Source organism: Pantherophis guttatus, chromosome 2 (genome assembly GCF_059756535.1).
Source record: "Pantherophis guttatus breed Tessera chromosome 2, ASM5975653v1, whole genome shotgun sequence".
NCBI classification, from domain to species: domain Eukaryota; kingdom Metazoa; phylum Chordata; class Lepidosauria; order Squamata; family Colubridae; genus Pantherophis; species Pantherophis guttatus.
The window spans coordinates 146,250,744-146,275,315 of NC_142064.1; the positions used below are offsets into that span (position 1 = coordinate 146,250,744).

Sequence of the window (24,572 nt, forward strand, 5' to 3'; positions counted from 1 at the left end):
GTGCATTCGCGTGCACACACACTTTGGGCACTTGGTACCAAAAGTTAACCATCACTGACCTAGAAAACTGCGGAGAAGAGCAGCGACAATGATAAAGGGTCTGGAGGCTAAATCGTGCGATTTATGGCTAAGAGAGCTAAGTATGTTTTGCCTATGAAGAGAAGGCTTAGAGGTGACATGATAGCTGCCTTCTGGTACTTGAGGGGCAATCACAGAGATGAGGGGAGAGATGCAGACTTATTCTGCAAAGCACCTCAGGGCAGGACAGCAAAGCAACAGATGCAAGCTCCTACCTAGAGGAGATCCTACCTAGAACTAAGGAGAAATTTCCTGATAGTTGAGAACAGTTAATCTATGGAACAGAGTTGTGGGTACTCCATCTCTGGAGGTTTTCAAGAAAAGATTGGACATTCATTTGTCTGGGATGATGTAAGACTCCTGCCCTGGGTAGGGAGTTAAACTAGTAGAACTTCAAGGTCCCTTCCAGCAGCATGATTCTATGTATATTATTAGTTAAAGCAAGAGCCCTCCCAGACACTTGGAACAAGGGAGTTTCCAGAAATTCATTCATTCATTCATTCATTCATTCATTCATTCATTCATTCATTCATTCATCTGGGCCTTTATCATGTTTTTTTTTCCTTCTTCAACCTCTTTGACAGGAAGCATTTTTTGGCAAAGCACTCCTAGATCTGAGCAGACAGGCTCTGTTGGCTGCTGGTGGTGTGGGTGGAGATGGAACTTCCCATCCTCCTGTCGGTCAGGGAGCTCCCAGGCCCAAGATGGATTCCAGCAGGCTCCAAAAAGGGCCGGAGGATGGAAAGGCAGCTCCAGTTCAGCCCAAAGGTAAGTGAAAAGCTGAGGAAAAATAGCGGGATTAGAGGAGGTAGAAATGATGGGATTTGGGGATCAGACTTTGATTTGGCTCCTGAGGGAGGGAGGGAGGGAGGGAGGGAGGGAGGGAGGGAGGAAGGAAGGAAGGAAGGAAGGAAGGAAGGAAGGAAGGAAGGAAGGAAGGAAGGAAGGAAGGAAGGGCAAAATGTTTATGTTCTAAATACATTTGCTTGGGAATTCAGAAGAAAATTTCCTTTGATTTTGAAGAAGCATTGGCCAAATAAAATGTCCTCAGGCTTGTAGGTGGAGGCAAGCTATAAAGTGAAATTTGTTCTGTGCAGAAATAAGTAGTTGGCCCTCAGAAGCCGGGAACCATTTTTAGAGCCAGTATTAGGACATTAGCTGTCTGTTCTAACAGATCAGCTTCCTGTCTTCCCATCTCCAGGGGATGAATGCCTTAGTAGCAGGGAAGCAGCAGCTCCTGAAAGCAACTTGAAAGCAGCTGATGCCAAGACTGAGAATACTGGTGGGTATCAGGATTTTTAAAACCACGTAAGAGGTTTTTGATCCTCAGGATATATTTCCATGTTACTTTTTGGGGGGGATAACACTCCACCTATGTATTTCAATAAGGATGCATAGCATGGTGCTCTAGAATACTTATTTTTATTGCCTTGAACATATTTGCTGCATATTAATCTGCACAATTTCTTATAGCTACATACCCAGACGTCTTTCTTTTGGAGAATTGGGAAAGTCATGTGACGTGCACAAAAATCAATTAAGAATTAGTAAGCCAAAAAAATCTGAAGACATAAGAAAAAAAAAAAAAGCCACAGCTAAAATTAGTTTACTTCTAAACACCATGTCACATATTGTTGTTTGTTCTTTATAAATGTCTTAGCTCTCTCTTGTTGTGGAACTCATCAAATCCATCCAACCACAATTTGCTTGTTTTTTCATCAGCTCTGCTATTCAGGATCAGATTACTTTTGTTCTGATCTGTTACCTACTTTCCTTTTCAGCTAATTTCACAAAAACATGGCATATCTTTTTTTCCTCTTTATTTCAATTGATCTGTTTTCCTGCTCTTTATTCCTGTTACATTCTAAATTGCACTCTTTCTTATATTATGGAAATTGGTAGATGGACCTATATGTATTGGTCACTCCCATATTGTGACTTCGATCTATTAGTTTTCAAATAACACTTTTTAATAATTCTGAGAAGATGGTGCCTAGATTACCGGTCTTAGTCATACTGGTGCCACATGCGGCATCCCTTGCTAGAGATTAGAATGGGGGTGGTCAGTTAGGGCATATCTAGGACACTAGAATTTCCAAAACCCAGTTTTACCCCCAAACACAGTCACTCTCTTCTAGGGAAGCTAAGTTGTCAAATCTAGAGATTAGTTTGCAATCAAACATTACATCTTAAAAGCCTGCAGTCCACCAATTATAGAATATATTGACATGCACTCAAGATACTTAGGACATAGAATAGTTCCTTATAGTCTTACTTAAATCCAATACCTGCTGTAGTTATACTTGATTCTTGAAAGTTTGTGAGTATAGGTGTAGCTCATACAGTTGGTGGTTGTTAGTTGTAGCAGCAGCATTGGCTCCCATTAATGGAAAGATAGCACAAAATGGATTTCTTTGACATGTAAGATGAAAGAAAATAGATTTGTTGCTGCTGCTGCTCCTCCTTCCTGACAGTTTGTCCCAAGGTCTTGGGATTGGAATGAGAAGCTTTGTCTGCTAGTGCAATAAGAAGCTTTTGACGGTGGCCACAGTGTGGTTACAATGAGTGTCACTTTGTCAAGAAATGCTAACTAGGAGGCAATTTTCCATAAAAGGTTTGGTCAATGATTAAAGGAGACGGCATAACTGTTTCCTCTTAGTTCCTTTTAAAAGGATAGATAATGCCTAACGTCTCTGCAGTGCTGAACAATAAAATCATATTGTCCATATAAGCCAACACCCACTAAAATGCTTAAGAAAAATAAAAACTCTCCCCAGCAAGTATCTGAATTATAACGAACAGTACTTGTTTTATTTCCAAGGGAATAGGTATTCATAGTGGCTGGGCCGTTCTTTTTAAGAAAAAATTCCTGTCACAATTGTTACCATCAAAACTCTTAAACCTGCCCCAGTGGCAGGTTTAGTATCCAGTGTACATTTTTCAGCAATAGTGTTAGTTGGCAGTGCCTAAAGGTAAAGCACACAGAAACTTTTATTATTACATTTGCACTATATCTCAGCAGCCCCCGACCTTTTGGGCACCAGGGACTGATTCATGGAGAAAGATTTTTCCACAGACCGGAGGGGGTATGGTTTTGTGTGTCGCATGTAGATGGGACACACAAAACCACTTCTTTGTGCGGCCCGGTTTCTGACATGTCGCAGACCAGTGCCAGTCCACAGACTGGGGGATTGGGGACCCCTGATCTACAGTAACTAGAGTGAGCATTAAAGCAATCCATGGTGGCATATGAAGCAGGCATCAAGATTTATAATTTAAGTCTTGTCAGTGCATAGATCTGTAGTTCAGCTAACTCCTGTCTCAGAGTAGCTGTAGCCAGCCTTCTGAGTCAAGGTGGCAAAAAGCATTCCTTGTCATTACAGTCACTGGTCCCTGTTCTTTACATTCGATTTTTGTCTTGCCTTCACAGCAAAGAGATGTAGGTGCCTTTCAAGTTCCATTGAACAGAATGTTCAGCTGAGGGGGAAAGAAAAAAAAGACACGCCAACGCTATACCTGGGGTAGCCCCACCATAGAACCCCTGACTTTAACATTTACTCAAGTACCAAAGGTGCTTTTTTCAAGCGGCAACTGGACTTTCTGGTTTTTCCTTGAAAATGTTTCACTTCTCATCCAAGAAGCTTCTTCAGCTCCGTTGCCGTCATGTGGCGTATTGCAATGCGATGTTTCCCCCCCTTCATGGAGCTGGGGTGGGCATGGCCTGTGCATCATGATGCATCCAGCCCACCAGTTTGACACCCCTGCTCTAAAAGGATGCAAATGACCAGCTGTCTGCAAGGAGTATAAATCCTTTCATTCCCCACCATCCAGTTCAAAGCTGAAGAAGCTTCTTGGATGAGAAGTAAAACATCTTCAAAGAAAAACCAGGACGTCCAGTTGCCTCTTGAAAAAGCACCTTGTGACAACCACGACCTAGATGACTGAGAATCTCCATATAGACATTTACTGTAGTAGTTTTTTTTTTTATCTAAAGAGCAATTTTTATTTATTAAATTTACATGCTGCCTGTTTCTCCATCCAAAGTGACCCTAGCTTGGCTTTTCTAGATGCCCAGAGTCATTCCTTCTAAAAAGCCTTGCTTTCTAAATACCTAGCTATTGGAGATTTGGGAAACTCCTCTTCGACAAACTCAGCTTGTTTCCATAAGAATGCAGCCAGCTGTGGGGGGGAAAGCTTAATCTTTCATTTTAAGGAGTAAGCCCTCCTTGCAAGATACAGAGGTTAGACCTCTTGCCCACAGTCTGGCCACTTCGTACTGTAAGTAATGCCGTGTGCTGATTGACATGGTATGCTTGCTCTCTACAGGGACGGAAGAGCAGATGGTGCCCAAGATCTCTCCAGAACCTACAGGTGCCGAGAACCCAGCCACACCCCCGGGGGAGGGGGTGCTCAGCTCCGACCTTGACAAAATCCCCACTGAAGGTCAGGCGGGTCTTTGAACAGACCCTACTGTCCCCATCCCCCTGCCAAGCGTCTGCTCCGTGGAGAGCAGCAGAGAAGGAAAGCTAGGTTTCTCTCCTGGCTTCCCTTCTGACTGCTAGCGAAAGGCTTAAAATCAGTCTCAGGTGCTCTCGTTTCCCATGTTTCTTGTTTTTTGCTCTCCTCATTCCCCATCCATGTCTCACTTCCCTTGTAATTCAGCCTGTGTTATTGGAGATTCTCAGATTCCCTGCATTACTCAGCTTGCTCCAAATGAACTTCACTGCCTTGTGATTTCACTGTGACTTTCTCCCCCCACCCCCTCTTTTTAACAGAGTTGCCGAAAATGGAGAGCAAGGATGTTCAGCAGCTCTTCAAAGATGTCCTGGGTTCTACTGAGCGAGAACAGCAGCTTAATTCTGTTGGGGTAGATGCTGAGGCCAGAGGCATGCGTGATCTGAACTGCTCCCAGCTGGCCCAAAGGCCTTTTCTTCAAGGTAAGCTGTGAATACTGAGATTGGGGTGTTATACAGATTCTTACCTGCCTGAGATATTTTGGGTTTTCTACAATTAAAAAAGGGTGCCTATGTTTGGATTAGATTGTGGCTAAATCTCTTGTGCTTGGCTAGAACTCAGTCAGAAAATCAGTGCATTAATACTGGGTGATAAGTGCTCACTGGGACAGTTGGCCAAATAAATATACTTCGTCCATAATAAAGCCAAAAAAACCCACACCATTATCTATTTTGTACACAGTACATATGTATGTGTTCTTTTACCCTTGATCCAGGGGTGCTATTCAGCAGGTTCTGACAGGTTCTGGAGAATCAGTAGCGGAAATTTTGAGTAGTTCAGAGAACCAGCAAATGCCACTTCTGGCTGGCCCCAGAGTGGGGTGGGAATGGAGATTTTGCAATATCCTTCCTCCAGGAGTGGGGAGGGAATGGGGATTTTGCAGCATCCTTCCCCTGGAGTGGGGTCGGAATGGAGATTTTGCAGTATCCTTCCCCTGCCACGCCTACCAAGTCACGCCCACCAAGCCATACCACGCCCACAGAACCGGTAGTAAAAAAATTTGAATTCCACCACTGCCTTGATCCGTTAACTTCTAAAATTTAATTTTTAAGATTACTTCAGACCTCACCTGCTTAAGCTCACAGCTTCTTGCTTTAGGTGATATTCGCCAGAATATCTGGATGGTGCTTTACAAATGTGAGTTCTTTTTGATTCAATCTCTGCAATGTTGCTCAACTCATTTGTAGGTGGTGGTACATCTCTTGGGCCCCTGCAGCCTGCTGTACCCATGGAGACTTACTCTGGAGTTTGCCCGTCCCCGTTCCTTGATAATAAGTAAGTCACCTACGTGTACAGCATAATCTCTGGGCTCAGCCCAGATCCCTTCCTTGACAGTTCCCCCATTATACCCTGCTGTTAATGTGTTTTCCTGTCTTCCCTCATCTCTGTGTAGGGAGAGGAGTGGCTTCTTCAGCCCTGAGCAGTGTGAACCAGAGAGTCCTTGGGCCAGCAGCTCTGCAGCTTCCACACCAACTACACCCACTACAGAGGGGGAAAGTGATGGACTTTCGTATAACCAGCGTAGCCTGCAACGTTGGGAGAAGGATGAGGAACTGGGAGAGCTTTCCACCATCTCACCTGTCCTTTATGCCAACATGAATTTCCCCAGCCTGAAGCAGGATTACCCAGGTTAGTTACTTATTTTTCTCCCCTTTCTTCCTTTGTGTTTGAGGTCCTTTTAATGACCTCTCAGTCAGATCTGTGGAGATAGAAACAATATGCTTCCCTTTTGCGGTGGGCCTGCTGTGCAACAGAAATCAAAGTCAGCAGCTCAAGGATCCCAATCATCTTCTTCAAGAAACCAAAGTTCGTGTGATTCAAAGAATCCAAATAATGTCACTAGGATCAAATAAATCTGAAGAGCATTACAACCCATATCCTTACTTTGGGAGTCCTCTGCTTCCTTTGTTGGTATTATTGTTGTGTAATATCATTGTGTGACCTGCTGTTGCCAAATGCTAATACATTTCATTCAATTGTGTTATTATGGCACAGGGGTGGGCAACTATATGGCCCTTTTACAACCTGTGGACTTCAACTCCCATAGTTCCTGACGAGCCACATCTCTACATTTGTCAGTTTGGATCCGCTGTCCTTAAGCTCTATGTTCTCCTAGAATATATATGGAACTATTCATGTTGCCACTAAAGAAATCCTTGATTGAACCAGTTTTATGTGATAATATACTAGATGGAAAATAAATCTCTGCTTAGTTCGTCATATCCCAAATTTGTTTCCAAATGACATACCTCACTTTCCCAGTTACTATCTTTATACTTTCTATTAAGCAGAACTCCTGGATAGGATACTCATGGGAACAGAGGGCAAAATAATTTTAAAAATTTATAACTTTTTGTTTAGTATTAAATTAGAAGAAGAGCAAATAAAAGAAACATTGATTGCATGGGCAAAAAATTGTGGATACTCAATTGAGCTTGATAGATGGCAACAGTTATGGGAAAGGAACTATAAACTAACAATGTCAACTGCAAATAAAGAGAATCAATATAAAATGTTTTACAGATGGCACATGCCTTCTGAAAAATTTGCAAAAACGTTTAAAGATAAATCAGCTAAATGTTGGAAATGCTACCAAATACTAGGATCTTATTATCACATGTGGTGGACATGTCCAAAAGCTAAAGATTATTGAAGCAGAATTAAGATATGGATAGAAGAAATGACTCAACAACATATTGATTTAAAACCTGAGTTGTTCCTACTGGGTATCCTACCAGAGAAAATTAGTAAAGAAAATGTATACTTGATTATACATATAATAACTGCAGCAAGAATAGTATTTGCACAAAGATGGAAAGCAGAGAAAATCCCTTTAGAAGCAGAAGTAATTAGAAAAATTTTGGACTATTCAGAGATGAATAGATTAACTTTAATGATTAAAGAGAAAGAGGATATGGAATATTTTAAGATATGGGAGAAATTTTATGATTTGATAGAAAAGAGAGATAAAGAATTTGATAAGCAAACAGGAGAAAGTTACATTAAATTATGTATTTTGGGGAAAATATTGAGATAGAGAAATGGGATTTATTAAGGAAGAAATAAGAAGAGGAGGAGTAACAAAAAGAAGTCACCGAAGAAACACCGAGATGACACACGGAAGGACTGATGTATTATATGTTTGTTTGTCTTTAAAAAAAAATAACTTTTTATTTTTAAAAAAGCAGATCTTTAGGAGATCTGTGAGTGACTTTAAGATTAATGATGATGTTGGTCTCAGAATATTTTTCGGGAATACCAAATTGTCTGTGATGTGGTTATTTATGAATGTCCAGACACTATTCCATTTTAGTTTTATCCAGGTGGTTAAAAAGCAAGTCCTAGGAGTTGTCCATGGTTATTTGTAGCAATGTGCTCAGAAGAGATGGTTATGGATATTTTTTCAGAAATGGTTGGGTGAGCAGTCAAGTTTGGGAAGAAGACTTGGACATTGATGGCTGTGCAGACTCGGAGGTAGGGAAGGAGGATAGGGAACGTGCTGGGAAGATTGGGGAGGTAGTAGGCCTGTGGGATATGGTGTTCTGGGATATTGGTGGTAGCAGCTGAGGGAGGGCTCAAGAAAGCTCAAATAATGGCAGGCAGACCTGGAGTGGTAGAGTGGGCAGCAGCTGTGTGATGTGCAGCAATCTAGCCCTCCTGGATTTGTTCAGATTTGTTTTTTCAAAAATCTGAAATAATTTCAGTTGATGCAAAATCGGTTTCCAGGTTCCAAGCAGGAGATTTCCCATTTCATGCACAATGCTAGTGTTTTCGTAATCTGTGAAACAAATTCTACTGTTTCACTCATGGCTGAAGTCTTGTGTTACCTTTGTGATTGCTCCAAAGAGATAGTGGTTCTAAACCCTGATTTGTGTTTTGCATTGTATTTTCTTATGCATTCTTCTCTCATCTGTTGCTTTCTAGATATGTTGAGCTTTTAGTACCATTATGGCAGTTAAAAATCAAACACATCTAGAAGCCACTGATTGAGAAAAATTGGTATAGTCTTATCTGCCTGTAGCAGGATACAGAATCTACTGTTCTCTAGATGTTGCTGAGTATGACCAATGATGAGGGATATTAGGCGATGCTGTATCCTGTAGTATTCTTGGATTGACACAAAGAATTGGCTGTTTTTGTTTTCTGAGATGCGTTTAACAAAGTTGTTTAAAAATATAAGGATGGAATAAGCAGAGATCATGGAGATACTGACTGGGAAACTAGGCAGATGTGTTGCAATAAGAATAGAATTCTGCTAGCCGGGTGGAATAAAGTGAACCTTTCGCTAAGTAGACTCCTACGCTGGCTTTATGATAAAATGTTTTTGTAGAATCCCTGGACAAAATTAACTGGCCTTGGCATATGAGTGTTTCCATTTAATTTCAATTTTATTCTTCTTCTACTACCTCCAGACTGGTCTAACCGTTGCAAGCAGATCATGAAGCTTTGGCGAAAGGTGCCAGCTCCAGACAAAGCCCCATATTTGGTAAGTGGGCCATGTAAATATGAGTTTTGAATTGGATATTTTGTGAAGCTTTTTAAAAAATGAGTTTATTTTTTCTCTTATATTTAATAGAATTTATTTAGATTTCTTTTTTTTTTTAAGTTTTTTATTTTTTTATTTTTATACATCTCATTGCATGAATGGTTAGATACCTGGGTGTCATACATTTCAAAACAAGTAAACATAACAATATTATTCCTAATCATTACATTTCATTTTCATTAGTAATTTTACTAACATAACTTTTACTATCATCTTTCAGTTCTAATCCTTCTCATAGTTCTTCCATATGTTATATCCTCTTAATATCTATATTATTTTCCTCCTCTTATTTCTATTTCCCTTTTAGCCCCTTCCCCACCCCCTTCACCTATCACTCTAGTAATTGAAGCCGTGGTTCTTCCCTTTTTGTATTATTTCATATTTCAGTATGCACTTCTAGCATCAATCATAATTTCTTTCAAGTATTTAATATATATCCCTTCATATTGTTGTTTTCCAATTCTTCAATCCCTATCATTCTCATTAAAATATATCCTACCTTCGTCTAATCTCAAATTGCTTAATTCTAGCTTTTCACTATTACTCACATTTTTATACACATTTAATAATATCCTTGTACAATTTCTACTTGTCAGATTTACAAAATAATTTCCCAATCTTTATAATTCTAATGATTACATTACATTTCTACCTTACTGATATATATTCAGAAATAATTTTCATCTGTTAGACTACATACAATGCAGTTCTAGTATTCATACACATTATTAAAATATTTTTATAAAATATTTTGCTTTACATTCCTTTTCTTTTTCCTTTATCCCACATCTTTCACCCACATCCAAATTTTCAGTCTTCTTTTTTTCTTTTGGTTGTCTCCCATACCCTTCTTTTAGTTCTTTTATTTCATCTACTCTTAATTCTATATTTTGACTATACCCTCTAGCTTTCTCTCCCCTCGCCTTTTTTCCCCACCGTCTAATTCTACAGCTATCTGTTCCAACCCCTTTTTCTTCTCCCCAGCTGTCTCCCTGTTTCTCCCATTTCCTTTTCACATCTTTTAAAGTATTTTCCTTCTGTTCTGATCCCTTATTCACCGTCAATTTTAATGATATCTTCTTGTTGTTGTCTTCTTCTTGTTGCTTTCCCAATTCTGCTGTCTCCTCCGCTCCTTCTAGTAGTTCCATTCTTTCCTCTTTGTCCTGGTCTTTACTTGTTGTTCCTTTCATTATACTGCCCAATTTTTGATCTATGCGATCTATACCTCCAAATATTTCCATCATCTCCTTATGTTGTTCTTTTATGAGAATGTCTTGAGACATCAACTCCATTTCATTGTCTCCACTTGCTTTCATTTTACAGTCAGTCCAATTTAAGAAAAGAAACCAGGGGGTTATCCACGCCTCTTCCAGTCACTTTTATTTGCTCAACAATATTCAGGGGTCACTTGGCTAAAGGTTTTGTTTATTGTATAAATCTCCAATAATTTTAAAGTAAATACTTATGGTCTAGCAAATGCGGAAGATCCCAGAATTGCACAGTTCTCCTTTTAGCAGCAGATGGCGCTTAATTTTCAAATTGCTGCTGGCTCTGTACAACGCTAATAGTCTGTTTTCAATTGTTTTAAATTATAAATCCAAGATGTGGGCAAAATTGATAATAATGAAAAACAAGTTCCAGATCGAATTCCAGTATTTTTTGAAATACCTTTTCAATCCCACATCTTCTCTTTTTCAATTTTCAAAATTCAATCAGAGTTCAATTTTCTTTTCCTTAATTTTCTTTAAAGAATTCCCTTCTTAAATAATCTGTTTTTTTAAAAAATGTGCTTATTTCGCCGCTAGCAAATAGTTCAAATATGCTTTTCCCTTGACTTTCTTGGGGTCAATTTTCAATAGCAGATATTCTCTTACCCAGATCACACGCCACTCACTTTCTTCCTTCTACACAGTCTTATATATTCAGTCTGTCTTCGGCTTCATGACAGCCATATTTGCTGCCACTGCTTCTTGTTGTCATCGGAGGGGGTTTTCCTAGTCAGGGAAGGGAGATGTGGCTCCCTTCTACCTGCTTGGCTATCCCCCTTTGCTTTGCCACCCCTCCAGGGTGGCTGTGGTCCCAATTTGGACCCTCTGATAAGGAGAGGTCGGAGCCGGCTGCGGAACTCGCTTCCGAAGGCGCCAGAAGTACAACTGAAAGTCCTGAATTTATTTAGATTTCTTAAGGGGAGGATACACTCTCGGTATCCCATAGGAATGTATCCTATCTTCTTAGCACAGCCGCTACAGAATGTTGTACTGTATGTAGAGCATTTGTGTTCAGCCACCCACTCTTTAATACACCCTATTTCATTTTCTCCTAATTCTCATCATACCCCAAGCTTTCTTTTTGGAGGGTTTCCTCTTGAATGTTTTTTTATACTTCTCCAGACTGAATGCCCTGAATTAGGTGATGCCACTCTTGCTTGTAAGCAGATTGTGCAGAAATCCACACTTGGAAAATGAGATTGCTGTTATGAACCTGTGAGGGGGAAAGAATCATTTGTTCTGAGAGTCTGTTGCACTTCTCTCACAAATAGAAGTAAAGCACTTGTGCCGATCTTTGAACTGCTTTAGGAGTGGGACACGTGAAGTTCCGGGGTTTCTCTATGAATAAATGAAGAGAATGACAGGCAGAATACAAATCCTGGTGATGGCGTTTCACTCAGAGTAGCCGGATCTCCATTAACATGAAGAGTTTGAAACAAAGAGGGTTTTGTCAAATTATAATTATCTAATCTATGCGTTTGGGGACTACAAAAGATTAAAAGGGATGTGGAAGACAATTACTAACTAAGAGGGGAGAAAAGAGGGAGGAGAAAGAGCAAGATGGCAACTACTCAACCAGAAGAAAGGCAGAAGTCATAATTCTATTCCTCCTTCCTTCCTTTCTCTCTTTCTTCTCTTTTATACTTTTATTGTATTTAAAAATTCTAAATAAATGTAAACTTTGCTAGTCCAGTATAGTGTGGCCTAACGAACCTAGTCTAGATATCTAATCTAATGAAGAGAAGGACTGGGGTGACTTGATCGCAGTCTTCCAGTGTTTGAGGGGCTGTCGGGGAGAGGGTGGGTTTGGCCTGTTCTCCAAAGCACCTGAAGGCAGGAGAAGAAGCAATGGGTGGAAACTAATCAAGGAGAGAACCAACCTAGCAGTAAGGAGGAATTTCCTGACAGAATAATTTATCAGCGGAGCGAGTTGCCTCCAGAAGTTGTAGATGCTCCATCACTGGATGTTTTTGTGAAGAGACTGGATAGCCATTTGTCCAGGGTGGTGTAGGATCATCTGATTGAGCAGAGAGTTGAACTAGACCAGGGGCAGGCAATTGTGGCTCTTTTACAACCTGTGGACTTCAACTCCCAGAATTCCTGAGATAGCCAAGCTGTCTCAGGAATTCTGGGAGTTGAAGTCCACAGGTTGTAAAAGAGCCACAATTGCCTGCCCCTGGACTAGACGACCTCCAAGGTTCCTTCCAACTCTGTTATTCTGTATTCTGTAATTATCCTGTGATCCATTCCAAGGGTTTTTCAAGCCCATTTGGCCTGCAGAAAGAAATTCCTAGTAAGCCCTTCTTCTGTTCTGATGTAGCCAAAGTTAATCAGCTCTGTGGGAATAACAGGACCTCTCCTGTTCTATCTTGTTTGGTATTTTGGGCAGTTTTCTAATATTTCTTGGATGACTCCCCTGCTTCTGCATACCCAGAACAGAATAGTTTTAGGTTTTCACCTTCTTACTCTCTTTCTTTTCTTCCATTCTGAGGACAGCTGAAGCCCCTGTCATTTGCTCCACTGAGCAACAATTGTTCAGGAATCCATTTTTTTGTCCTGTGTTGAATGTTTGCTGTACCAATCATGGCAAGAAAGTGGGGTTAAAGGAAAGAGTCCCTATTGCCCTCCTCTGCTACAAATACTTATTTGGATTTGCAGACAGATACCTGATTTTTAAAACATTAAACCATGCTTTAGATAAGTTGATTTTGATCCCAAAAGGATGTTATATACTTAACAGTATATGACTTAAAGTGACTATGTATTAAGAGCCATGCTGGCGCAGTGGTTAGAATGCAGTATTGCAGGTGAATTTTGTCGACTGCCAGGAGTTCAGTCCTGACTGGCTGAAGATTGACTCATCCTTCCATCCTTCCAAGGTCATTAAAATGAGGACCTATGGTAGATTGTTGGGGCAATATGCTGATTATGAAAACTGCTTAGAGAGGGCAGTAAAGCACCGTGAAACGGTATATAAGTCTAAGTGCTATTACTAGAGAAATAAACGTTTGGAGACAAAATATTTTATTTTTTTATTTTTTGAAGTGTTTTGAATTGATAGCCATTAGCAATAGTCAATTATTTTATATTACACATAAATATATTATACACACACACACACACACACACACACATGTATGTATATATGTATGTGTATATTATACTATTATTTATTTGATTTGTATCCTGCCTTCATTGTTTTGACAAATAACTCAAGGCAGTGAGCATATCCAACACATCTTCTTCCTCCTATTTTCCCACAGCAACAATTCTGTGAGGTGGGTTGGGCAGAGAGAGAGTGTGCTGGGCCCAAGGCCACCCAGTCAGCTTTCATGGCTAAGGCTGGGTTAGAACTCACAGTCTCCCGCTTTTTAGCCTTAACCGCCAGCCCAAACTGTCTTTCATAGTATTAAAATACTATATATTTTGATGATTTGAAAATAACAAATTATCTGACTTGTTCAATAGCATTGAGTGACTGGAGAGGCGTTGTATGGGAGGGATTTTGTTTTCCCTCTCTCATCTTACTCTTATTTCTCTGACAGCAAAAGGCCAAAGATAACCGGGCAGCCCATCGCATCAACAAGGTGCAGAAGGTAGGTAAGACAATAGATATGAAATGGGATTGGTTGAAACCAGGACAGAGAAATTTGGGGAAACTAGGCCTGACATGCCGTGGTACTCATATGGAATATATTCTTACCAAGGTTGTATGTGATTCGGTGCCGAGAAAAGCTGAATCCTGTGTTGACACCTATTTTTCAGTACACATTAATCAAATTTAGAGGGAGAAAGAACAGAGACAATTGACAGCACCTCAGGGTTTTTCAAGGACCACTTAGATACTCTTCTTCTCCCGCCTCCCCAGGAATATCTAGCTTTCCATGTTCCTTAAAACTTTAAACTCTTTGTATTTTGCCTTTGCATCTGCTCTTCTGGCATTGACGATGCCTTTGTCCCTTTGGGGCACTTTGTTCTCCCTTTTCCACAGCAAGCTGAGAGCCAGATCAGCAAACAAACCAAAGTGGAGGTGCTGCGAAGGCCCGACCGCCCCACGCTTCATCTGCGCATACCATCTCAGCCGGGGGTGCTGCCTGGTGCCCCTCAGCCGTTGCCACCTCCTTCCTCTGCTGCTTCCTCTGGACAGCCCCTCTATATTAATCACGCTGCAGCTCTGCCAAGTGGGCCGGGTATTGAGTCGCCCAGTGAGCTCTTTCTTAAGCTTCCCTCTTCTGCCACCAGTGCCCAGCCCCCAGTGCAAGTGCCTTTGCACGAGCCCTACGGCATGGCCTCTGCTTGCCCTCCACCAGATCCAGGTTTTCCTTCCCCCTCCTTGGTGGGCCAGAGTCCTACAGTGCCTAGCGGCTTTGTCTCTTCCTCTTCTGCCTCCTCTGGACAATCTCCGCTCCTACCAAACCTTCGTCCGTCCCCGCAAGCTGGAGAGTTGCAGCCCACCCCGCCTGGAACTCCAAGGCATCAGCCCTCCACGCCAGATCCCTTCCTTAAGCCACGCTGCCCTACTGGATCCTTGGAAAACTTGACTGTGCCTGGAAGCCCTCAGCGAGCTGCGCTTCTGCTTTCTCCCCCACCCTTTGGGGAGCAGCAAAAAAAGGGGCTGGATATCAAGAAGGAAGAGATCGGTCCAGGGATCAGCTCTCCTAGTTACAGCTGCAGCTATAGCAACTCCCCTTCCAGTGCTCTCCCCTCCAATGAAATGAAGGCCCCGGACGTTTTTAAAGCCCCGCTCACCCCACGCCCGTCTCAGGTGGAGCCACAAAGCCCGGGTTTAGGGCATCGTCCCCCAGATTCTCACCCTCTGGCTGCTTCCCCACCCAGCCAGGCTGATCTCTACAGGCAGTCGCCTTACCCAGATCCCTATGCCCAGCCCCCACTGACCCCGAGACCTCAGCCCCAACCCCCAGAGCCTTGCTGTGTTTTGCCTCCCCGCTCATTGCCTTCGGACCCCTTCTCACGCATACCTGCCAGCCCACAGTCTCAGTCAAGCTCCCAGTCCCCTCTCACTCCCCGTCCCCTCTCCACTGAAGCCTTCTGCCAGTCTCCTGTCACTCCTCGCTTTCAGTCCCCTGACCCCTACTCCCGGCCCCCCTCCAGGCCCCAGTCCCGGGACCCCTTTGCCCCCCTGCACAAGCCCCCTCGGCCTCAAATTCCAGACGTTGGCTTCAAGCCAATGCCCGTCTCCCATAATACCCTGGCAGTTGGGAATTTCTCAGCGGTGCCACCCTCATCTGAGTCCCACCCAAAGACCAACCAGCAGTCTCAGTTTATTCGTTCTCCTGGTGCCAGTGTCTTTCCCGGTGCTCAGCCGCAGATGCGGTTCACCTTCCCTCCCAATGAGCCAGTCAAGAACCCTCCTTCCCAAGGGGTCAACAGCCATTTTGCTCCTGGCAAACCTCAAAGCACAAGCTATGTTTCTTCACCGGGCTTCCATCAGGCTGGGAGCCCTCTGGGCCCAAGCAAGAACACCCCAGACTCTTACACGATCTCCCCGTTACGACCTCCGTCGGTGCTGCCCCAGCAGCCACCTTCACAGCAAGATGGCGCTTTGTCCTTTCTGCCACGAGGAGGCATGCCTTCAAGTGACAAGAGAGAGGAGGGGACAATAGGACCCCCCAGCAGGGAGCTGCAAGAACTGACAGCTGGCCAGGAGGGGGCCGTCGGCAGCAACGCCACCCAGACAGAGATGGAAAAACAGCGCCAGGTGAGTGGATTACATTGGGGCAGGGAAGTTGGATTTCAGCTTTATGGGAAGTAGAGCAGATGGACCAAGAGACAGGAAGGGCCTCCATGGCCTTTTTCCAGTCCAGCTACCTGAGTGTAGTAAAAGATTATGTGTGTCCTGAAGCAGGCAAGAAAGGCAGATTTGCTTAAAGGGCTTCTGAGCACAAGATATTCACAACTGTCTGTGCCCCATTCCTTTGGTCCTCTACCAGCGCCAGAGGCTCCGGGAGTTGCTCATTCGTCAGCAGATCCAGAGGAACAACTTGAGGCAAGAAAAAGAGAGTGCAGCAGCTGCAGCCACCAGTGTTCAGTCCTCCTGGAATGCCGAGGGCACCGGGCCAGCCTTTGAGCAGATCAACCGCAGCATGACTCCTTACCCATCAGCACAGGTAGGCCTGTAGCCACAGAGAGAGACTTGGATCCAACTGCACTGTGAATTGTGGAATCTGACTTTCCATACTGTTTTTGATATATCACCGAAAAGGTTCTGTCAGGCACGAAAGATAGGGTCCATGCTCGAAGGATCAATTAAACCTATTTACTGGTATTGGTAAGGAATCTTCTCAACTAGTTGTCAGCACTTGGGAAGAGTTAGATAAGGGTCGACAGCATCCAAGAGGGGGTTGGGCTTAATTCGCTTGTAGCTATGTAGAGATTCTAGGCTGATCTCCCTTTTCACCCTGCCCTCAGGTTCTGCCATTCGTTCTACAGATTCCATTCAGAGATCTGAAAGAGATCCTCTTTCTGACATTCTGGAACAGAGACAGTACCAGGGTCTAAATCTGCTCTATCTGTTGTATGCATAACCTTTTACACATGCTGCTGGGTCCAGTGTTTAAAAAATTGATACTGCCTTGATGGGTTAAACGTGTAGTGCTAAATCGTGTTAAATCTAGTGAGATAAATGTTCAAATGAATATAATTGGGTGATGTCCTGATCGCACTAAACTTTGTACATTATTTATTTTATTTATTTGTTAAGTTTTTATGCCATCCATCTCCCCTATAAGGTGTCTTTACATTATGACTTTCCGGAAAGTATTTTATTCCACATAGAACTCCTACTAACAGAAGAGAATGGTTTAGCTAAACTGTGGGGTTCTTGGTGCTCTCTGAGCTTGGTTGTTTTCTTGCCCATGTTTCATTACTCAACAAGGTAACATCAACAGTGCTAAAAGTCTGTAGAAGTCTTGGATGAGAAGCAAAACATCTTCAAAAAAACAAACAAACAAGAAAGTCCACTTGTTTCCTGAAAAAGCACCTTTGGATCAACAGTGCTAGTATGTTGATGTTACTCAGTTGGGTAATAAAACACGGGCAAGAAAACAACCAAGCTCAGAGACACAAATGACCCCCAGAACTCATCCTGTTCTGTCAAGCAGTAATAGTATTGAATGTTGACTCTTCCTTTCCGTAGGACAAGGGACTACTTGGCAGCCTGGGGAGCGCTCCAGGAGGCAGCAAGCTGCCCAGTGGTGTGATGGTACAGGCACCCTACATGCAGGATGAACGACTGGCCCGGCCACCTCCAGCAGCAACACCCTCTGCCATGGATATCAATGGCAGGTAAGAGGCAAATCATTGATCAGTAGGACTCACTTTCTAGCCAACAGGAGGTTTCTTGCTTGTTTGTGACACACTCCAAGTCAGTGTTGCTTTTATGCACACACCCACACCCCAGAGCATCCTAGGATAGAGCCACGGTGGCGCAGTGGTTAGAGTGCAGTACTGCAGGCTACTTCTGCTGAGTACCGGCTGCCTGCAATTTGGCAGTTCATATCTCACCAGGCTCAAAGCCGACTCAGCCTTCCATCTTTCGGAGGTTGGTAAAATGAGGAGCAAGATTGTTGGGGGCAATATGCTGACTGTAAACCGCTTAGAGAGGGCACTGCCAAGCGGTATATAAGTTAAGTGCTATTGCTATTGTGCCACAGAAATGTAATGATGAAACGATGATATTGAGTAGCAAAAGCAAGCTGTGCAAATTATTCATTTATTAAATTTACATTGTCACCCAATTCTCAGCAGCCGTGGTTTACAAATGATTTAAACAGGAAAATAGTAAAAAAAAAAAAGTGGCAAACAAAAAGGGTCGAGATGGCAGAATAGAAAACTGGATAAAAACAAACATTGGTCACAACTGCCACCTGGTAGGGAAACTGTCCCCTGTTTTTGAGGATTTCTTCGTACTGGCACCATTATATTACCGGGGCAGAGGAAGGGGGAGAGAGATAAAAGATATTCATCTATTTATCGAATTTGTAAATTTTCCATCTTGCTGTTTGGGTCGACTCCAGAAAGCAGTGGTGGGTTGCCCCCGGTTCGAACCGGTTCACAAGAACTGATAGTAAAACTGGCGGGAGGCTCTGCCCACCACCCCAAATGTCATCGGCAATCTGCACATGCGCGATCCAGGTGCGAACCGGTAGTAAAGTTAAGTAGAACCCACCCCTGGTGAATGGTAATAGGTTACCTAACCCGTTTTTTTTTTAAATGTCTCCTTTTTCAGGCCATCGGTGACAGCAGCTGCCCAGCCCTTTTATCCCCGCAGTGTCTTCCAAACGCCACCTACACAGCAACAGATGTGGCAGCAGCAACAGCAGCAGCAGCAACAACAAGCAGCATCCATGCGTCTCCCAATCTCTTCACGTTTCCCCCAGCCCCCCACCCAAGACCTAAGTCGACAAACTTTGGGAGGCCTGGCTCCACGCCTGCCCGGTCCTGGTGAACAATTTCAGACTTCCTCTGGCCCACTGGGGGCCCAGTTCATTGAGTTGCGGCACAACATCCCAAAGGGAGTGCTAGGAAGTGGAGCTGGCCCTCCCTTCATCCAACATAATCTGCAGGCTCGACCCAGATTCTTCCTGCCTGGGAACGACAGCACCAATCAGGCTTTGAAAGCTTCTGTTATGCCTGTGCAGGCCCCTGTCCTGGGAAACCAAGGCCTACAATCACAGAAGATCCCTATTTCATCCTCTCTTCAGGGTTCAGAGATGAGCAATAATCATCACTCTCATGCCAAGGCCATTCCCCAGTTGATACTGCCCCCTGGCAACATGGAGGCGCGACACATCGCAGCTCGAACACCCTCTTCATCTGTCCCTAAAGATGTACCCCTCACCTCAACTAACATTGATTCTACCCCAGCCGCTGGCAAGAATCAGCTAAGTCTGGTCAGTAGGCCATTAGCTTGCGAGGTCCCAGTGGAACCCGATTTAGATGATGAGTTTGATTCTCACAAGGATCTTGTTGAAGATGATGATGACTTGGCCAACTTAAGCCTTGATCCAGACGTTGCCAAGGGTGATGATGATCTTGACAACCTGGATAACCTGGAAACCAATGACCCGCACCTCGATGATCTATTAAATGGTGATGAGTTTGATTTGCTGGCGTATACAGACCCAGAGTTGGATACTGGAGATAAGAAGGATATCTTCAATGAGCATTTGCGGTTGGTGGAATCTGCCAACGAAAAGGCTGAACGTGAGGATCGGCTTAAAAAAGAACCCTCCGTAAGTCCCTACCTCAAGGATGCTCCTTCTGCTGGTGTTGGCAAGCCAGATGAACAGAAGGCACCATTAATGCCCAGAGATGATGTTCCCAAAGTGAAAGAGGGACTTGGTCTTCTTCAGGTTCCCTGTTCATCTTCTGCAAGGGTGTCTCCATCCCCCATCCTTGCAACCTTCAAGGCCCAAAGTGACCTGCTGGACAGCAAAATGGCTAGCCTGCCAGCTGATATCAAACCCAAGATAGAGGAAGGGTGTTTAAAGTCTTCGCCCTGCCAGTTTAACACTAGCACTGTAGAGAAGCCTCCTGTGAAATCTGAAGGAGCAGAGAAAATGATTGCTACCTTAGGAGTCAACATCAAAACCAACCAGAATCTTATGAGTCCTGGTGGAGTGCATCTTGGCATTACTCAGTTCCACAGCAACAATCACCCTCCCATATCAGATAAAGTCCTCTACAGCACCCAAACTCGTCCATCGCTTATTCCTGTCTCAATGCCCAACAACACTAATTCCATCCTGGAAAAGTTTGAGCTAGACGGAGGACCCTTGAGTTTGAGTAGCAGTCAGCAGCATTCTCCAGCTGATGAACTAGACAAAATGGAAAGCTCCTTGGTGGCCAGTGAGCTCCCTCTCCTGATTGAAGATCTGCTGGAACATGAAAAGAAGGAACTGCAGAAGAAGCAGCAGATGTCTGCCCAAATGCCAGGGGGTTCCCAGCACCTCCAGCCCCACACTGTATTGGCACATCCTGCTCCCCCTTCCCAACCTCATGATGGGCAGCTAGTAAGCCCTCAGCAACAGCTTCAGTTGAGCATTGTGGCCAGACCACAGGGCATGGTGGGCAACCAGCAACTGATGCATCAGCAGCAGCAACGTCTGGCTGGTCCTCAGCAAAACCAAGGGCTAGCACCACACCTGGCAGTGCCTCAGAACCAATCTCAACTGCTTACCCCTCAGCATGGCATGCAGGCCACTCACAGCCAGCAGAACCAACAGCAGCTCTTAGCCCAGAAGAATATGCAAGGTGTCCAGCAGCAGCAGATGATGGGACTTAAGCCTCAGCAAATTGTGATGCAACAGCAACAGCAGCAGCAGCAGCAGCAACAACAGCAGCAGCAGCAGCAGTTGGCTAACAGCTTCTTCCCTGATACTGGTATGTGTCAGGTGCAAAAGATCAGGACCACATGCAAAGTTCCAGTTAAACTTTATTACTAATCATGCCTATACACAAGCATCTACTCAGCTAATGGTTAGCACTAACTTGACATTAGATAAGGATCAATGGAATTCAAGAGGGTTGGATTTGGTCCATTTGTGACTATGTAGAGACTCTAGCAGTGATGGAATTCAATTTTTTTTACTACCGGTTCTGTAGGCATGGCTTGGTGGGTGTGGCTTGGGCATGGCAAGGGAAGGATACTGCAAAATCTCCATTCCCATCCCATTCCAGGGGAAGGATACTGCAAAATCCCCATTTCCTTCCCACTCCTGGGGGAAGGATATTGCAAAAATCTCCATTCCCACCCCACTCTGGAGCCAGCCAGAGGTGGTATTTGCCGGTTCTCCAAACTACTCAAAATTTCTGCTATCGGTTCTCCAGAACCTGTCAGAACCTGCTGAATAGCACCCTGGACTCTAGGCTGACTCCTCTTTTGACTCCACCCCCAGATTCTGCCATTCTTTCTCTTACATGATGGGAATTACAGCTAATCCCTAGGTTACGAGGGTTCATTTAGTGCCCAGCGCCCGTTCGAAATTACGAGTTAAGCGCCCACTAGTGTTTATGAGCAAGTCCCAAAATTACAAATGTTGCAGCACCACAGCAGTTGTTCACTCTTACGAATGACTGCAAGTCTGCAACATTAACCCTATTCCCCCGCCCCTGCTCCCCAGAACTGCTTCCCCCTCCCATCCTGTTGGGGCCGGACTCACTTACCTTACAAGATCTGTCTCCTCTCTGCCACGGTTACTTTGCTTTTGAGGGACAGGAGAGTTGATGGAAACTCTTAGCTGCCGTAATATCGTGCGAGTTCAGGTACCCATACTCTTCTGCAGAGACTGGGTGCCTGAACTCATGCGAGATCACGGAACACAGAAATTTTCATTCTCGGCGCTAAAACTGTTTGTGGTGCCTGTCTCCTGCTCCTCTCCCCAACTCCTTTCTTCCACCACCAGGACACTTTTTGCCAAGACGGAGACCTGAGAGAGACTGAAAGCTGCTTCACAGAAGGATTCACTCCCTTTTGAAATGCCCCATAGACGTCTATGAGGCCTCTGAAAACGGAGGAATTCGCTCCGTAATGAAATGCCCCATAGACACCTATGAGGCCTTTGAAAACAGAGCAAATCCTTCCATTTTCAAAGGCCTCCTAAGTGTCTATGGGGCATTTCAAAACAGAGGTAATTGCTCAGGGGTGGGTTCCAAAACCCGTTGCTACCGGTTCGTTCATGGGCGCGCATGCGCAACGCTTCTGCCCATGTGCAGAACCATCCAGGCGGGTGGGCGGAGCCTCCTGCTGCTGCTGATCGGGCGAACCGTAGCAACCCACCACCGGATTTGCTCCATTTTCAAAGGCCTCATAGGCATCTCTGGAGCATTTCAAATCTCTCCGTTTTCAAAGGCCTCACCTAGGACGCGCGCGCTCACATTTGCGAACCAGTAAGGAAAGTAAGTGAATACCACCCCTGTCCATAGGGCATACCTAAACGTAACTATGTGTACAGTGAGGATATCCTACCAATCGGGTGTGATTTAAACATATGAAGGAGAGAAGTCTTAGAAAAATTACCTTGACCATGTGATCTTAGCTCTAAAGAATTTGTTCCTGTGAATTTGGAGTTGTCATATGGTGAGTTCAATTCACTCCCATATTAGAAATAATAGCCTGAAGCTGCTGAAGATTGGTGGTGATGTTTGTTTGAGTTTACTGTATGCAAGCAATAGAAATCCAGGTGATCACTAAATGGCAGCAGAGAATTAGAGCGTACTGTTTGTTTTAGTGAACTATGCATTAGATCACAAATGCTTTTAATGTTGAGATAACAGTAATGCATAGGCTCCTCATGTGTTGGTCTCTTTTCTCTCTTGTTTGTACCTCCCACCTCCTGTCCCCCATGTGCTTGTAAAGATCTAGATAAATTTGCTACTGAGGACATAATGGATCCCATTGCCAAAGCTAAGATGGTAGCTCTAAAGGGTATCAAGAAGGTCATGGCACAAGGCAGCATTGGGGTTGCTCCAGGCATGAACAGGTAAGCAGAAAACTGGGCCATTGATGGAGCAGACGGTTTTGAGTTAGGATTCCCATGTAACAATAGCAGCAGTTGCTCGACACGATTTGAGCTTCCTCCTCATCTTTATTATTAAATTCAAATAACGAGTTTTATAAGTAAAAGATAAATGATAGATTTGCACCAGCCCTCCTGCCTGAGTTAACATAGTCTGGTGCCTACTGAACTGGAAGTTTTGGGGTGTGTGCTCCAGAGTAAGTAGAGAAGGGCTACTCTACCTTACGTGGCAGAGTGTCTTTAATTTTCATTTGATTATTGAAGAGGTGATCATTATTATTATTATTACATGAATGTTCTGGAAGCAAAGACAGTGGCTTTCTAATGATGGCTCCTGGTGAGATACTTACATTGCAATAATAAAAACAAAAAGGCCACTTGTGCCTTCCTGTCTTTAGAAGGAAGTCTTTGCGTAACAACTGGTTGCTTAGTTGTTACGCAAAATTGCTTAATGGTGGTTAAGCTTCCGGCAGACCCCTCAAAAGCTACTTATGATCCAGTCCCGAAATCACAGCTATTGCACCACTCCCTTTTTTTTTTTTTTTTTTAATTTGATTTATATGCCGCCCTTCTCCGAAGACTCAGGGCGGCTTACAATGTGCTCATGGTTGTTTGTTGCTACAACTGACCACAGAGATGCTGCAGCGTTCCCGCATCTAATCTCACTCGCCCCCATCTCCCCCACCAGGTGCCCTCAGGCCTTTCCTTACCATCAGTGGGGTCTCCACAGCCTTTTTCTCCCCCATTAGGTCCCTGCAGAGCTTGGGCCACCTCCCACCCACCCTCTGTCACTGATTGCACACTTTGAAAATCTTTGGAGCTTTCTGCAGTGCTGTGTCACCTGGGTGGCCTCGTGGCACGTTTCCAGAAGCAGCTACCATTTTCCAAGTGATCAAAATTGAATGAGGCCACTTGGAAAATGGCAGCTGCTTCTGAATCACACCATGCAGCTGCCTGACAAAGCAATCCCTTCTGCTTCTGCACAGCACTGCACGCGCCTCCTCGGAAACTTTCACCAATCAGGAAGAAGGGCATGAATCGAATAAATAGGTGGCCAAACTCACATCTTGTTTGCTTCCTTGGGGCCAAGAGGCTGCACCTGCACCCCAGACATCTCCACAGGTCCTGTACCAAGGCTAGCATCAGTTGGAAACAAATATTTTGTTCGCTCTTTTGGTTTGGTTGATGTACCAACAATTTACCAGCATTTTTGCGAATTCCCAATAATTTAACTTTATTCTCCTCAAAGCAGTATAACCTGCTCAGCATAGAAATCAGCTAGCTCCATGTTGGCTAACAAAAGCATTATAAGTTTGTTTGGTAGATTTGGGTTTTTTTTTTGCATTGACTGAATTAAACTTTCTTTAATTCCTGTTGATACTGAAGATTTTTAAATTTCCCTCACCAAGCAACATGAACAATGATCCGGGTCCTTCCATTCACCTTGCATGCATCCCAAATTATCTGAATATTAGTTGGATTACAATTTTTTTAAAAAAAAAATGATAATATTTGCTGTCTAATATAAATAGGAAAATTATTACATTATCACAGAAGTATTAAAATTCTACCATGAACTAACATTTTTAAATTGAAGTGTTTCTATGATTGGAGCTTCATCTGATA

At 43.7% G+C, this 24,572-nt stretch overlaps 1 protein-coding gene across 14 annotated transcripts in view; it reads left to right on the forward strand.

Moving 5' to 3' along the window:
• The window catches only part of KMT2D (lysine methyltransferase 2D), a 104,462-nt gene that overhangs the window by 45,744 nt on the left and 34,146 nt on the right, over nucleotides 1–24,572 (forward strand). For 13 of the 14 annotated variants that reach the window (XM_060688828.2, XM_060688833.2, XM_087888764.1 and 10 more), the window contains 13 exons: nucleotides 663–846; nucleotides 1,280–1,360; nucleotides 4,405–4,521; nucleotides 4,854–5,015; nucleotides 5,781–5,868; nucleotides 5,987–6,222; nucleotides 9,006–9,079; nucleotides 13,953–14,003; nucleotides 14,399–16,126; nucleotides 16,359–16,535; nucleotides 17,564–17,712; nucleotides 18,656–20,811; nucleotides 22,787–22,910. In XM_060688828.2, the coding sequence (XP_060544811.2) occupies nucleotides 663–846; nucleotides 1,280–1,360; nucleotides 4,405–4,521; nucleotides 4,854–5,015; nucleotides 5,781–5,868; nucleotides 5,987–6,222; nucleotides 9,006–9,079; nucleotides 13,953–14,003; nucleotides 14,399–16,126; nucleotides 16,359–16,535; nucleotides 17,564–17,712; nucleotides 18,656–20,811; nucleotides 22,787–22,910 (5,327 nt within the window). The remainder of the gene's footprint in view (nucleotides 1–662; nucleotides 847–1,279; nucleotides 1,361–4,404; nucleotides 4,522–4,853; nucleotides 5,016–5,780; nucleotides 5,869–5,986; nucleotides 6,223–9,005; nucleotides 9,080–13,952; nucleotides 14,004–14,398; nucleotides 16,127–16,358; nucleotides 16,536–17,563; nucleotides 17,713–18,655; nucleotides 20,812–22,786; nucleotides 22,911–24,572) is intronic. The other variant, XM_060688836.2, reaches the window with a different exon arrangement.